Source organism: Hetaerina americana, unplaced genomic scaffold (genome assembly GCF_022747635.1).
Source record: "Hetaerina americana unplaced genomic scaffold, ioHetAmer1.1.p SCAF_19, whole genome shotgun sequence".
In the NCBI taxonomy this organism is placed as follows: domain Eukaryota; kingdom Metazoa; phylum Arthropoda; class Insecta; order Odonata; family Calopterygidae; genus Hetaerina; species Hetaerina americana.
Genome location: NW_027286752.1, coordinates 8797741 through 8812932, shown reverse-complemented (window position 1 = coordinate 8812932; position 15192 = coordinate 8797741). Strand labels below are relative to the sequence as shown.

The 15192-nt window shown below is 36.8% G+C and overlaps 1 protein-coding gene across 1 annotated transcript; it reads right to left on the bottom strand.

Moving 5' to 3' along the window:
* Positions 1-2472: 2472 nt before the first annotated feature.
* On the bottom strand, positions 2473-15022 carry LOC139687279 (uncharacterized). The gene is made up of 3 exons (XM_071584419.1): positions 13746-15022; positions 13306-13530; positions 2473-3300 (listed from the first exon to the last, which is right to left on the bottom strand). Exons 1-3 carry the CDS (start codon positions 14923-14925, stop codon positions 2888-2890), a joined length of 1818 nt encoding a protein of 605 aa, XP_071440520.1. The 5' UTR covers positions 14926-15022; the 3' UTR covers positions 2473-2887.
* Positions 15023-15192: the final 170 nt, after the last annotated feature.

Below are 15192 nucleotides of genomic sequence, written 5' to 3'. Positions count from 1 at the left end.
TGGCTCCTCATTACTTCTCCATTTATTAATAGCCTATCTCTTAAACTATATTTTTCTCAAAGAACTCTTTCATTCTATTTGGAAAAACTCCTGTGAGAGTCTAACGAGACATTGAATGGAAAACTTGAAAATAGGCGCTGAAAGGCATTTCATGGGATTTTAAAAGCTGTTTTGACATTAACAAAGGAGCAATGGAAAACATACTCCACCAGCTAATACTTTCAACCTTGGGGATAACCTCATATTATTAAGTCATAATAACTTGAAACACATTGCAACCATCAACAGAAATCCCAATTCTGGGTGTCCCGGAGAGAAGAGTATGAATTCTACGTTTCAATTCTCTTTCCCTGAGGGTTACATGTGTGTGTACACTGATGGAGTGGGCTTTGAGCAGTCCAGAAAACTAAAATGACTGACACCATAAATATTAGATCCATATTTTTTCATTACACTTGTATACCAAATAAATGTAGCTATATGGCACCATTATCGCAGTCTTAAAATATTTTCTACATTACTCTCCATGATATACCAATAACGGCAAGCATTTTATTGAAAATATGAAAGTACCTTTCTAAGAATGAATGACAATATTTTGAACTATGAAGAAAACAGTAAGAAAATTAAAAATAAGTAGGCAGTTTCATTTTAAATTTAAGACTCGAACATGGTTCACATGAAAGAAAAAAGTATTTTGAGAAAGGAAGCAATACATCAAGATTCCTCATTGAAACAACTCAAAATCAGTTTATAATTAAAAATTAATTGATACTAGAACTATAAAAAAATCATCAAAACATAAACTGGAACAAGGTACATAGTTAGGGGAGTTTTAGTCTCAGCTAAACAGTAATAAGCTTTACTGTGGCTAGACGGCATGCTTTTATGCGGCTAAATGCTTGAGTATAAACTGATCTCTAAATCCCCCATAACAGTTTTGGATGATTAAAATATCTGAATCCATAGATGACAAGAATTTAATGCCATCTCGCTATAAATGATACTATGAAACTCACTTTTAAGACAATACTGCTTTGACTAGTTCTCCAGTTTTTACCATGAATTATAAATGGTAACTATTCATTCACAGCTCCTATTACATCTTATAAGTAATACTTAATATTCACAAATGAAATAACAACCTGAAAATCATTATTTACAACAAATAATGGTTTTGTATTGAAAAAGTTTTTCCACTTAATTCATTTAAATTTACATGAATGCAATGCACTTGCTGTACAATCACTAAAAATTTGTTATAATATGTCATAAGAAAATTTTAACCTCACTGCTATTTAAAATAAGGCATGAATTCTGCAGCATTAATATTTACATACAAAATATTTGTGCTAATAGCAGCACCAAAAAGAGACAAGAACAAAGCCATCAGACACTTAATTATTAGCCAAGGCTATATTTCATAAGATCACCCTTAATTATTTGTTTATTTTTATTACAAATATTATCTATAAAAATCATGTCTTGATAAAAAAAGTTCAGTAATCACATATACACAGTACTACATATTAACTATTATCAATACATTATGATGCACAGCCAACAATTCACTTTATACAACTCAAACTTAAATGAATTTCATTGAAAATCACTAATCTTATTTCCGAAAGGAATAAAAATAAGATAAATTACAGAGAGGCTTTAATGAATTGCACTTAACCAATGGTCAATGACTGAGTTCTGGCCAAGGTGTAAGAAAAGAAACCGCAGAAAATAATTCTTTTGAATGAATTGAAGGGGTAAAAATCTGCCTTTGGTCAAAATGGACACCCACATATTTCATTTCATCTACCATCCATTCTTGTGGCTGCTATTTTTCATAGATATATACATACATGCATACATAAATACATATACATATATATATATTAAACTAGCAGCCACAAGGATGGATGGTAGATGAAAATTATTTACTGTACATTCTGTACTGCCTCCTAAGTGCTCATCTTGAACTGGTATTAAAACAATTGCGGTTATAAAAAGTTTCTAAATGTATAAGTGATTAACTTCTAAATTAAAATCCAAATAATATATTCTATTATCATTTGGCACTAAATTAAAGTCTTATTTTATGAAATTCAAAAGTAACTAAATTATAGAAGTGGTCCTTGGCCAGTGAAATGCTCCATACAGTCCTGAAGGTAATGTATATTATTTCTAAGTTTAAACAACTGAAAACATTGAAACTATTACATTGACTGAAATCACACTAATAATTAGACTATTGAAAATTTCTGTTCAAAACAAGCCTCAAACAAAAATTTATTTTACAATTACAATTCAATGTGAAAAATGATATCATACAATCCCTATTAACAAGTATTTAAAACATCTAACTGTATTAAAAATATATTAGTTAAAACAACTCCAACACAATTCTTTAGAGAACATTGCAAAATGATTACATTGGATTACAAAAAATATTATTTAAGCTCAGTCGTCTTACACAACCACCAATGGTTGTCCATTTCCTCTCCTTATTTGATAGTTTAAAAAATATCATAGAGGATATGTATGCAAACCAGTGAAGACAGTGAATGAAAGAGATAACCATAGACAAAAATTCATCATATTCTAATTAACGTTGTTCAATGAATTTTTAAACCAGCAAAAACCTCGGAGTATTTACTCATCTTTAACTTAAAGAACAAGAAATTGATTTGCACAAGTGATGCTTCAGTAAATAATAAACAAACAAGAAGAATATAAAGGAAAAAATGTGATATTATGTGATGAATGGGCACCTAACTTGGAAGCAATCAAACGAATGCTTACAGTATGAGTCTGTTTAAATGTGCACTACATAGACATAGATTAATGAAGGAGAATGATTTTTTATCATGCAGTACAGTTTCCAAAGTACAGTCTAACCTTTACCGCAATCATCCTCATCATCTTCATCATCGAATATGTCATCAGGAGAATCTGTTGGGGGCCTCCAAAGAGGAAAACCTCTCCTTTTGGGATATGTTATCCCACGGTACACAAGGGATAGATCCCAGTTGTTTTCCAGGGCCTCTAAGGCAAGTGCGGCAACCTCCTCCTCCCCACCAGAGAGCCCTTGCCAAAGGTACAAATCACCCACCGACCTCAGTCTAGGGCAGGAGTGTATGAGGGCCCGAAGGCCCACGCTGCCACATGCCCACTCCTTACGGATGACCAAGGATGTCAGTATTGGATTTGGATTCAGTGCCAATCCCTTGACAATGGCAGAGTCATCAATGCCAAAATCATCAACATCATCTTCTTCATTAGGGTTGTCATCTTCTGAGTCAGGAGCTTATGAAAAGATTTAAAAAATACCCATAGTTATGCATTAAATGTATACTTCCCCAAGGGTACTTATCACCATTTAACTTACCTTAAAAAAGCAACAAGAGTAAGAAAAAAGAAGGAATGTAAAATATGATTCATAGAAACACAATTTAAAAATTATATGCTTTCAACAAACTCATTTGATCCTAAAAAATTATCTATGTAGATATGAGGAGACCTAGAAACAGAGAACTTTATAACAATCTTTTAGTTTAATGAATAAAATCTGTGGTCCCAGCGGTTAGGATTGGGTTTTATATGCAAAAAGACTGTGTAGTTATGTTGCCTGAGAGCTATATGAAATTACCTTAAGATTGCAACAAATTTTTCAAAATTCATTTTTTCTCAGTGTCCACTGAGGTACACTGGACCTCCCTGTCCCCTGTACCTCCTTACGTTCCTCATTACCTATGTAATTTTCAATATCTGTGAGAAGTAGCACCATGGTCACAATGTAATATAACTTATGACACTTGGTAAGGAGCATTTGAACTTCAATAGCAGATGATGCTGACCTAAGCAATAAGAAATTCATTTTTCTTTCGGTAATATAGAGATTTGATTATAAACACAAAGGGACTACATCTGCAGCAAAACTTCACCTATCTAAACTATAATAAAAAAACAGAAATACGATCACAGTATAATAATAATAGTATGTTGACAAAATGAATGATAAAAAGTGGTGGCAATGCGGAAGAAAGAAGTTAATGGTCGACTAATTCATGTGTATTGAAGAATTTCTTGGCTCTGTTCAAGCCACTTGCTTGCTCTAAGGGAACATTTTTCCTAGGGTATAAACAGCAATTTTGCCGTGTAGACAAAAATTCAGACCACTCTTCTCTTACTGATATCTCAAGAAACTGGCAAGGTAGGCCATCTAAAAGGAACAGCCGAGGACCTCATCATGATAAAGTAGCTTCATGACAATGCCACTCAAGGGTGTCAGACACCAACACAATTTCTGATGAGCCCAGTATTCTCTTTGACAGTAAAATGTGTTGTTATCGTGGAAAAGTCAAGTTGTACAGCCGTTTTCCCCGGAATTAACTGGTTAACTACGCAAACTAAAATTTAAAATTAACAAATTTATTAATTACATCGGTACTGATACGAGAGAATTAGTCTCATGGGTGTGGAAACTCCCAGAGACACACATCGGCCGCGTCTTCATCCTCCCGCCACTTTGCTTGATGCTGATGAAGCAAGATGACGCTTGCTCGGTGGTCCTGTTTTTCCGAGAGCTTAAACTGTCTATGTGCGGTGCAAGCAAAAATTCGGAACAGTCATCGTCACTTGGCATCATCCGGGCGAAAAAATCTGCCCTCCCCCCTCAGTCTCCTCGGAAAAGATACAGCTGACGTCGGTGTCTTGAAAATAAAATCCTAAAACGCTCAAGATAACCAACGGACAGCATCCAAACGTTTCCCGGCGAGACTTCAACGAGGGCCAGACCCAGGAAATGCAAGACACTAATTTTACAATGTCTTCAGATCAAAGAACTAAGTGTGTGTATAATAATAATATCACACTGGTTCCCACGGTCAATTCGCAACAGGAATGCAGTCGTATAAATGAAGCGAATCAATGCAGTTGATTCAGTTTCGTTGAACGATAATCTCAAAGGTGGGAGAAAGCAGAAATAACCGACCGACAAAATTAATATGGTCATTTACGGGAAAATGTATACATATATATTATTACCCTGAGAGATTTATTTAAAATTTAAAGTTGACATTGCTAGCGACAATTAAAAAAACGATTTAACAATTAAGTCTCGAGACGCTGGTACTCGATAAAAATTAGAATGCACATGCCAGATGATTGTCTTCTTCCAGATATCATTCATCATTTAGATCCCTGTGGAATAGAGTAACTTCGCATATTTCATCTTCGCGATAAATTATGTAAACAATATTAAAGTTTTCAAAATTAAAGTGTCTACGACAAGAGACTAGATATTTGGAAGGGTAGCATATTTTCACAAGGCCGTAGCTATTCTACAATCGATCGTGATTAAATGTGTGGGTAGTTCTATGGTCGTGAAAATAAATAGGCTGAGCCTTGTCGCAACGGGAGCAAAATGAGTCCGGTCAGCCTGGAAAGACCGAAAGAATATTTGCATGCTTAGAATTTCACACAAAGGGTCCCGTCAAATCCCGAAAACATCCAGGATAAATATAAGGTCGTGAGGAACACCACAACGGTGTTGATGCTTTCATCTTTACGCTCTTATCGATTTCCGAACTAGTCAATGTACATGCTGTATACACATTTTTTCCACAAAACGTAAAAAAGTTTCAATTAGCATATAACTGTGAATTATTTTCCAACGCTAAAACCTTGAATTTAAATATATGTATTGTTGTGAGCAGATAATGCAAATTTTGCCAGAAGATTTCCTCGATCAATTTTAATCTTCAACCCAAGTGAAGTGGTACTGTGTGAGGACTATACATCAATAAGTCTAATTTCATACGCATGAATGTTAGCTCTTCGAATCATCAGTAGAAGGCTACATAACAGCACAGACAATTGTCTAGGCAAAAGCTCATTTGGGATTTGGAAAGAGGAGAGGAACATGTGAAGCCATAGCACCAATGAGTACATTAGTAGATAAGTATACAATATAATCTGAATGTCTTTGCATATTGGAATATGGGATAGACTGGAGAGATAGGAGGTGACTAATTCAAAACCTGTAGATAAATCAGACAGCAAAGGTAAGGGTAATAAAGGGAGAATTGGGATGGGCAGTAATAGGCTGGGAAATAAGATGGGGTTGTCTTTTCACTGGTATGTACCTGTATATACAAGAAAAGAACAAGGTTAGCATGAAAAAGATTTGAAAAAGGAAGGGAAGCCTTTAATTAGGAGCCTGATGATTTAAAGTCATAAGGTAAGGCTCTATGAGCCAAAACACTCATGAAATTAAGTTTTCCATTAGTGGAAAATGCAATACATATTGCGTTGGGGTTGTCTTTTCACTGGTATGTACCTGTATATACAAGAAAAGAACAAGGTTAGCATGAAAAAGATTTGAAAAAGGAAGGGAAGCCTTTAATTAGGAGCCTGATGATTTAAAGTCATAAGGTAAGGCTCTATGAGCCAAAACACTCATGAAATTAAGTTTTCCATTAGTGGAAAATGCAATACATATTTTGATTCTGCCTTGAGCATAACACTATAGATCCAAAACCTGGTTTTTAAGACAAGAGGATGAGTATATATTGGAGGCTTTTGGATTTAGGCATTGCAAAGAATGGAGAATGCAAGTCGGGTAGGAGGGAAGACAAATATTGAAGTTTTAAATATGGTGGGGGAAGAGAGGAAGTTGCTATGTGAAAACTGGAGAGGGCAGAAAGAGTGGTAGGCAGACATACTGGGAGATAGAGGTATATTGAAGGTGGTGATAAAGAGAGAATGTATGTATAAGGGGCAGTGGAAGGATGAGAACAGGCTTTTTGGATGATATGAAGGTGGGTATAGTGCAAAAAGAATGAAGAAGAATAATGGTAATAAATGAAAAAGAAAAACTTTGTTCCAACCCACCACTTTATTTCAGTTACGACTAGTTTCGACGCTACGGCGTCATCCTCAGGTACAACGACGCCGTAGCGTCGAAACTAGTCGTAACTGAAATAAAGTGGTGGATTGGAACAAAGTTTTTCTTTTTCATTTATTAAAATGAACTTCCACAAAGTTGAGGCTGAAACTATTGAGATAAGAATAATGGTTGTTAGGGACCATCAAAAACCTACCTTTAATAGGGTATTTGACTTTTATGATGATGATCATGTATATATGTATATCTCATGGCTTTTTGGTACCAAGCACACAATTATTATGCAGTGAATTTTCCATACATAATCAGTAACAAAATGAGCATTCTGAATTCTCCCATTCTTTATGTAAATTCTTTGACAACTTATTTCAATTCAATTTCAAAGACTGACATTTTATGATGAAAGGCCATTACTCTTAGCATAGCGCAAGGACCTTGTACTTAGGAAAAAGTAGAAATTAGAACAAATTCTCATTTTAGTTGGCTCTTCAGCTGTAAAACATACATATCAATCTCCCAACCCTTTCTCAACCAATCTCTTATCAACCAAATGTATGGAAAACTGGGCTTTTATTTCAGGGTCAAAGCTGTAGACCCAGGACTTATCTACAGTTATGACCTTTTCCAGAAAACCAGGGTCATTTTTTGTGGCTTGGAGCAAGTCCCCTGCAACTGCAGCACAAAATTTTCGATTATGAGATAAAAAAGATTGCAATGAGGCAGCTGATGACCTTTCTGAAAAAGGCCTGCCGATTGTTTTGAAAAGTTGAAGAGATGCTGGGATAAGTGTGGCAGATCCCAAGGAGACCAAGGCCTCATTGTTCTAGGGAGGCTATTTTTCTCAGAATATTGCATGGCTGGATCCTTTCTGGACAGACTTCATACATGCAAACCAGTAGTATTATCAGGAAGGGGGGACAGCCTTTAACATTGGTGCTACCCCTATTCCTTCATGCTGCCTTATCTCTTAATTCGACAATTCCGGGTAAGAGGGCCAGTTCCTTTCCTAGTGATAGCTTAAGTATCCCGCACTGTTTTAGTGCCCGGGAAATCAAACTAACATGATTGTACATGGTTTCATACACAGAAAAATCTAGGATGCTTTGATCAATAACCCAAATCATTATCACTCACTATTACTCTTTAAGTATTGATTGAGTGACACTGCAAGATTCCCACTGATGCGAAAAACTCTTTGCAACAGGACCATTTTAATATTCAATCTCATACAACTGTTTTCACAAAGTGTAAGTAGACCTTCTTTTATACAGTACCCCAGTGTTGAAATCATTTTCATCATCTGCAGACACAAACCAAAGTTCAGTCTGGCTGTAGTGGTATTTATAAAACAAAGAAAAATAAGACTGGGCTACTCATTATAGCTCTTGATATTTAATATGCACATTTAGAAGGTCATTAATGAAATCGAGGAAAAGACACGAGGCGCCGTACAAATATAAAATAATAATGAATTAGGATGCTGGAATTAACAGATGGTGTATATATGCTGGGAAAGAAGATGTGACAAAGATACTAAGCACTATGGGGAATTGGATGAAAAGTACAACATACTGGTAACAAAAGGTTCACACTAAGGTAATGGTCTGCAGTCAAAGTAGGGAAGATAATTTCCAGGTAAGGCTAGGGAAAGGATTGTTACAAAAAATGCAAGAATTTTATTTAGACAGCAAGATCACTGGCATAGGAAGAAGTAAAGGGACATATTAAGCAGAAGAGAAATGGCTAATGCTCACAGCAAACTATCCTCCGAAAATAATACCACTAGCATAGAAATAAGGAGTAGATTCACTGAAACTTATGCATGGATAATACCTCCCCATGGCTTTGGACATGGACATTGGAGTGGCAGGGAAAACAAGATCGGAGGTGAAAGAAAAGCAATGCTAGAGAAGAATGTTGAAAATAAAATGAACTGATGTAACATACTCAAAATTACAACCAAGAGTCGGTGAAAAGATATGATTATGGAGAACGCCTATAAATCAAGGGGGGGGGGTAGTAACTGGGCACATCCTGAGGAATGATAATTCATTGAAGACCAAAACGACAGAGACTGGAAAAATCATAGAATAAGACCAAGGACGAGCTACGAGAAGGTGATGGATGGTCTCAGCCCTAGGAGCTATGATGGAATGAAGGAATAAAAAAGTTTGGAGAGCTTCTATAATCAAAGCCTCAGATTGATAATCCACCATGATAATTCACTTGTGACTGTGCCACTACTTCACTTTTTCGGCATATGTGAATGTGCCGTGCAATCAAGAACATAAACTGATTTAAGTTACCAATGACATTAAAAGATTTTCACGTGGCATTCATTTACAGACTTTCATACTGAAATTGGCTCCCAAGGTGAGTGAGCACCAGTTTGCTGCGGTACAATTTTAAATCAAGCCAGAGATTGTGTGAACCTCTCAAGACCTGAAAGTATTCTCTAGGAATTTTCTTAACTCAAATCAATATTACTACGAAATCTCAAACGTATATTTTAGATGGGACCAGTGATAAAATATGTAACATTGATATTAACGCAAAACTGAGGTTGGGGAAATATTGAAAACTGTATACTCATGTTTCATATATGAAAGGATTGCATTAAACAGCAATCAGGTCACACAATTAGGTGCCGTAAATATAAATGATAAAGGCCTAAAACTGAAAAATTTGAAGGGTGAATAACTTCTTATTGAGAAAGTTCTCATACACATGTGTACACCTTTTGTAGAATGTCTACCTCCTGCTTCATTTTCAATGTTTTTCCTTTCTTTTGATCTTTTCAAGGCAACAGTTATGATGATATTTTAAGCTATTCAAAAAGCCCACTCTTTCTAGAGAAACAAAAACTAAGTAATGAAAATAACTGATACATGGAGAACTGAGGGACTGGCTCACGTTATATGAGGAGGAGAGTAAACTTAACACAACTAGGCAGGGAGCAGCTACAATACCATAGGTGTGGGTGACCTCTTGAGAATTTAGTTGTCCCCCAATCTATGCTAAATTTCAGTTGTGTATATGCATGGTATTTTGCCAAACCTTCATTTTCCCAAGTTCTTTCCTGAAATTATCCTGTCTCTTTTTCTACAGGCTGCCTCTCCACATTTCCTTCTTCCATCCTCATAAGGATATTTCTTTGAGAAATTATCAAGGATCATCATAAAACTTCTCAAGTCAAATTTGAGACTGAACACCTGTTAGCAGTTTGGCGTCAATCAACCAGGTAAACTGCAAGGACATAATTATGATATATTTTTAAAACCACTGTTCTACACACTAGCATTATAACTTCAATACTCAAATGTCTACTGGGGAATCATTGAGGTAATCTTCCCAGACAACCCATATCCATGAATATAGTATTTATTAAGGAATAACCTCATAACCAAGCTTTAGCTTGTCAGTCAGCCAAGGGGCTGCAAGCATTGCTGAGTGAATTGGAAATTCAGTGCGACAGATATGGGGTGAGAATCAATATTATTAAAACAAAGGTTATGCGATTTTCTAGAAAGAAAAAGGCTAAGTTAAACATTAAAATAGGAGGGCAAAAACTGGAGCACATAGAAGAGTTTATGTTCCTTAGATTGTTTGGGACCAACACGGTTAAAGTAGTAGGGACGTAAGGAGACAAATTGCGCTAGGCGAAGAAGCTTTCACAAGGAGGAGGGAGTTGATGACAGGGACTTTGATTAAGGATATTAAGAAAAGACTCATAAAAACTTTGATTTGGAGCGTAGCTGTGTACGGCACGGAAACGTGGTCATTGAAGCAGGAGGATAGACGTAGATTGGAGGCTTTTGAAATGTGGGTGAGGAGAAGGATGGAGAAGGTGAAATGGACAGAGAAGAAAACAAACGAGGAAGTACTTGGTATGGTGGGCGAAGAGAGGGGTTTGTTGGGAGCAATCCTATGGAGGCAGGAAAAGTGGATGAATGGGGTATTGACCGGCAGCGGGATGTTGAAGACTGTAATTGAGGGGAGAATGTTAAGCAAACGAGGAAAGGGAAGGAACAGGATAGGGATGTTGGATGAGAAGAAGGGAGGAAGGAAGTACTCGGTGATGAAGAGGGACTTCATGTAGAATAGGTTACTGGATTGTGTTTTGTTAGGAGTCACAAAATATTTAATTGGTAGTTGTGTCCATCCAAAAAACTACCTTGCCCTGTAGATAATCTTATAATAAATAACCTCATAATCATTTCATAAAACAAAACATTACTGGTGGTCTCAGGTGACTCTCCACAGGGCCCATGGCATTGCTTTATCATGAGATTTCAATGAACTGTTGGTAGTACTTGGCATTGCATTCATCCAAAATAAAGTGACATGGGAACATCAAGTTTCAGCAGTCTCCCTAGAAGGCACACCTTTGGTTTGGATACCAGGAAACATGAAGCTCAGTTCCCAAAGTAATTGTAAACACATAGTTCAAAGACAATTCAAAAATTTGATTTACACACCCCAATAAGAAGCATTTGACTAACAAAAGCTAATATAAATGATCAAATATAAAATAAACAAAATTTTATAGCTATAAATGGAATCTGGGGAAAAAATAATAAATATCAGCTCAATATCCATTTGTGGGTTGTTGTAGTCCAGGGGTAGAGCGTCGGACTACTGACCGGAGGGCCTGGGTTCAATTCCCGGGCAAGCCTCTTGGAGCACCTGCAGCTCCACCCAAGCTATGTGATTTTTCAGGTACCAGATTTTCCTGGGAAATCGTAACCGGCACAGGGAAAGGAACTGGCCAGCCCCCCTACCCTGATGCGTGAATTTCACATACCGTCGGGCTTAGTACTGGGTGAACTCTACAATTACCTACAAATCTGACCTTTGAGTTGATTACTGTGTTTATGGTTAATATCCATTTGAGAAGGTGTGATTTAACGCTAATTCTGTGTTTTTCTGGGTAAAGTTTTGCCTGAGACTGTCAACGTTATCAGCTGTTTGGTTAATTATTTTTGTGGTGGCTATCTTTGTTATTGTAAACATTATACTCTCCTAAGTGCTTATGGGAACCTTCCATATTTAAGGTTACTTTTGACCTTAGATATTGTGGTAAATGGTTTATCTAGGGCCCTGAAGATTTACAATTTTTGTATTCAGAGCTAATCAGAAAACAGTCAGGTTTATAGCCTTTTACATTGGACTATAAACATGAAATAATGACAACGCCAAACATCTAAGCTCTTGGTGGGGGAAAATCCACCTCTGCAGGAATCAAACCCGCGGCATTTGGTTGGCCAGGTGAGGATGTTACCCCACCACCACTGATGCCATTTCATAATTTTACCAAGGTGAGGCCATACACTATTTTTCTTAAGGAGGATTTTAAGGTGCTACTAGGAATAATAAGGAGAGTCTTTCCCCCTTTTTTTAAACTTCATGTCCATCTTCTGTATAGCATTCAGCTGGGAATCCTTCACCCCAATCCTTGAATATTTTTAATATTTTAAAGTGAGCCAGAAGGTCAACATTTAATGAAACTTGTCAAACCCTGAGTAGGCTATTGTTCATAAATCTTAGAACACCACCTATTCCTTGATTCCATACATTGACTGCCAAGCTTTAGTTAAATCTAATTTTCATTAATTGGTGGATTACTCATGAATTCATAAGTATAGTCCTAGGCAACAAGGTGGCCTTCATGTACCTTCTTCCAAACCAGGAAACCTGCTTGTGGTCTGAATATATTGCTCTCCAGGCATATAATTAACTTCCCATGTAACTTGAGGTCTCCATTAGCACCTCTTTGTTTCAACTATAAGTGAAAGGCTTTTTACAACCCAAATGTTTTAATCGCTTCAGGGACACTTGCCTCTTAAATTCATTATTTTTTCTGTAACAATATTACTACAATGACAAATTGTATTATTTTGATAAATGACTTTGGCATCAATCCTTGATGTTCCTTATATCTTTACATTCTGCACATAAAATATATTATTATTACTTTCCATAGCAAACTGCATCTGATGTTGAGGAGTATCCTGGAATTTATACAGGGCGAAGGATATAGGTAGAGGATTTTATTTACAGACCACTCAACATATACATACACACATGCCTAATGAACTATCAGTGACAGCAGAATAAAATCTGGCATAGTGCTCAGACTGAACTTGAATGGTGTCATTAGGGGCACAATCAGAGCCTAGCAGAATGCTAATGTAGGGCTTCGAAAAAATAAAACAAATATATCTAAGATCATCAATCCTTCAGATAATATTTCCGACTCAAGACCTCTCTGGGTGTATTTCATTCCAGAGTGGGAGTGTAATACACCTAAAGACTGATTGCTGGTGAGCCAACACCAACAGATGAAAGCAAACAAAAATACATTAGATATACAATTCACAATACGACACAACAATTAAACTGACCTTCTTCATCTTCAGCATCTGACCCTTCATCTTGGTTTTCCCTTTCATAACCGTGGCCAACAACAATAAACATCCGGACTCCAGAGCGACTAATGTCATCTGCATCCTCTGGTGTCAAGTCCAAGTGGCACAACTCTGGACAGCCTCCCAAAACTGCGCGCAATGAATGATTTGATCCCAATCTCAGACGAGCAGTTTGCAAAGATGGCAACAAAGGTTTGCTACCTAAATTGGAGAACATATGGTCGATAAAAAAATAAATACCAATACGTTGTGTAATTACTTGGTTCACACCCAGCATTCACTTGTACCAATAACGGAAATACTAGCTAGAAAAATACCATAAATGCAGATAAACATAACACTGATGAATTTAACACTTATTATAAACATAAGAATTCAAATCTTACAAATTCATTTCATAAGAAGAGTGGACCAACCTTTCGAATTCCTCGTTCCCCATCGACTTCCTCCGCATACTTTTGCACTCAATTCAGACAGTGATGAGCAATATTTACTCAGCATGGACAATGACACTGAATAGGTCTGATCCACCAATGCCAATTTCCGGAGACAACGACCTCGGAACTTAAGATAGGCTTCCATTAAATGAGACTGATTATGAAAGTCGAAGTCGACCGTAAGGGACGTCAAATAAGGGAATGTGGGAGCGCACACATTGGAAAGATGGTCAGCGCGAGTGTAGAGGACCGTCAGGTTGGGAGCGGTTCGTCCTATGATTTCCGCTTTTTCTGGAGGAAGGCATGTGTCCCAAAGTTCAGCCAAGGCAAGTTTTAAGGATGGGAATTTCGAGGCCATTCTCACAATGGCATCGCCAACATTTCGATAATATATGAATCCACCGAGGGAACGAAGATGTGAAACCAACATTAGCAGCAGTAGAACTACTGAGAGAGAGGTATTCGTGTCTTGAATTCGCACCTCTCTCAGTGTTAAGCAGCAGGCATTTCGCTGCTCTAAACTATCCAACTCTAGCCATGAGCACTCTCCCCCAGACTCATAATTATTCGAATCAGGATCAAGAAGCAGAAGCTGCCGAATACCTTTATCATCTACGAGCCAGGATGATGTTAAATCCAGATATTCCAGATGAGGGCAGTTTCTTCCTAACAAGCGAAGAATTTCGTTGTCACATACGCTACGAAGCACCAGTACTTTTAAATGGGTCATTTGCCGCAACGTGCGATAAAAGGAAGCGTTCATGCTAGAAACTTTTTCCAGGTCATTTCTCGGATCAAGTTGTACACGAACGCTGAGTTCCTCGAGACCTATTGCCTGACATTGCTCCAATCTTGAAAATAACCCGGCACATTCCGACAACCACAGACGATTATCTTCGTCAATTGTGTTTAGTCTCGTAGTGTACCGATCCAAGAGTATTTCCAGCAAATCAAACAAAACAAAGATGGTGTTTTTATAATTTCTAGTCGCAATTTCGACCAAATGTTGCTTTATACCGGCATGAAGTGACGACTGAACCAATGTTCTTAGTTTACTTATATTTTCCTTACTCTCACTGAAAACGTACTCGTGTAATATTTTTGTAAAATTATTTACGCATATTATGTATAAAGATGGCACTTTTATATACGGAGGCATAATGACAATTTATATCCAGTTATTATCTGGTATATTCAACTACAAAAATACGCAACTATTCCATGAATATGAATCCAGTGATTCTCCCTATTTATCACATTGCCGAAACTCAACTTCAGCGCGGTCTTAATTGCAATTGTTTTGAAACAGTCGTAATTAGATCATTAACCGCAAAAGAAGTACATTAAACGAAGTTTCATTTCATCATATCTCATTTAAAATAATTTGATGTATTTTGAAACCAATATCTTGCTCAGTCATCATTGG

Excerpts from the sequence above, each read along its gene's own strand:
- LOC139687279 (XM_071584419.1), bottom strand. The coding sequence starts at position 14,925 with ATGCCTCCGTATATAAAAGTGCCATCTTTATACATAATATGCGTAAAT. Across the intron at positions 13,531-13,745 it reads GGGAACGAGGAATTCGAAAG|GTAGCAAACCTTTGTTGCCA; the intron begins GTTGGTCCACTC and ends TCTCCAATTTAG. Across the intron at positions 3,301-13,305 it reads AGATGCTGAAGATGAAGAAG|CTCCTGACTCAGAAGATGAC; the intron begins GTCAGTTTAATT and ends TCTTTTCATAAG.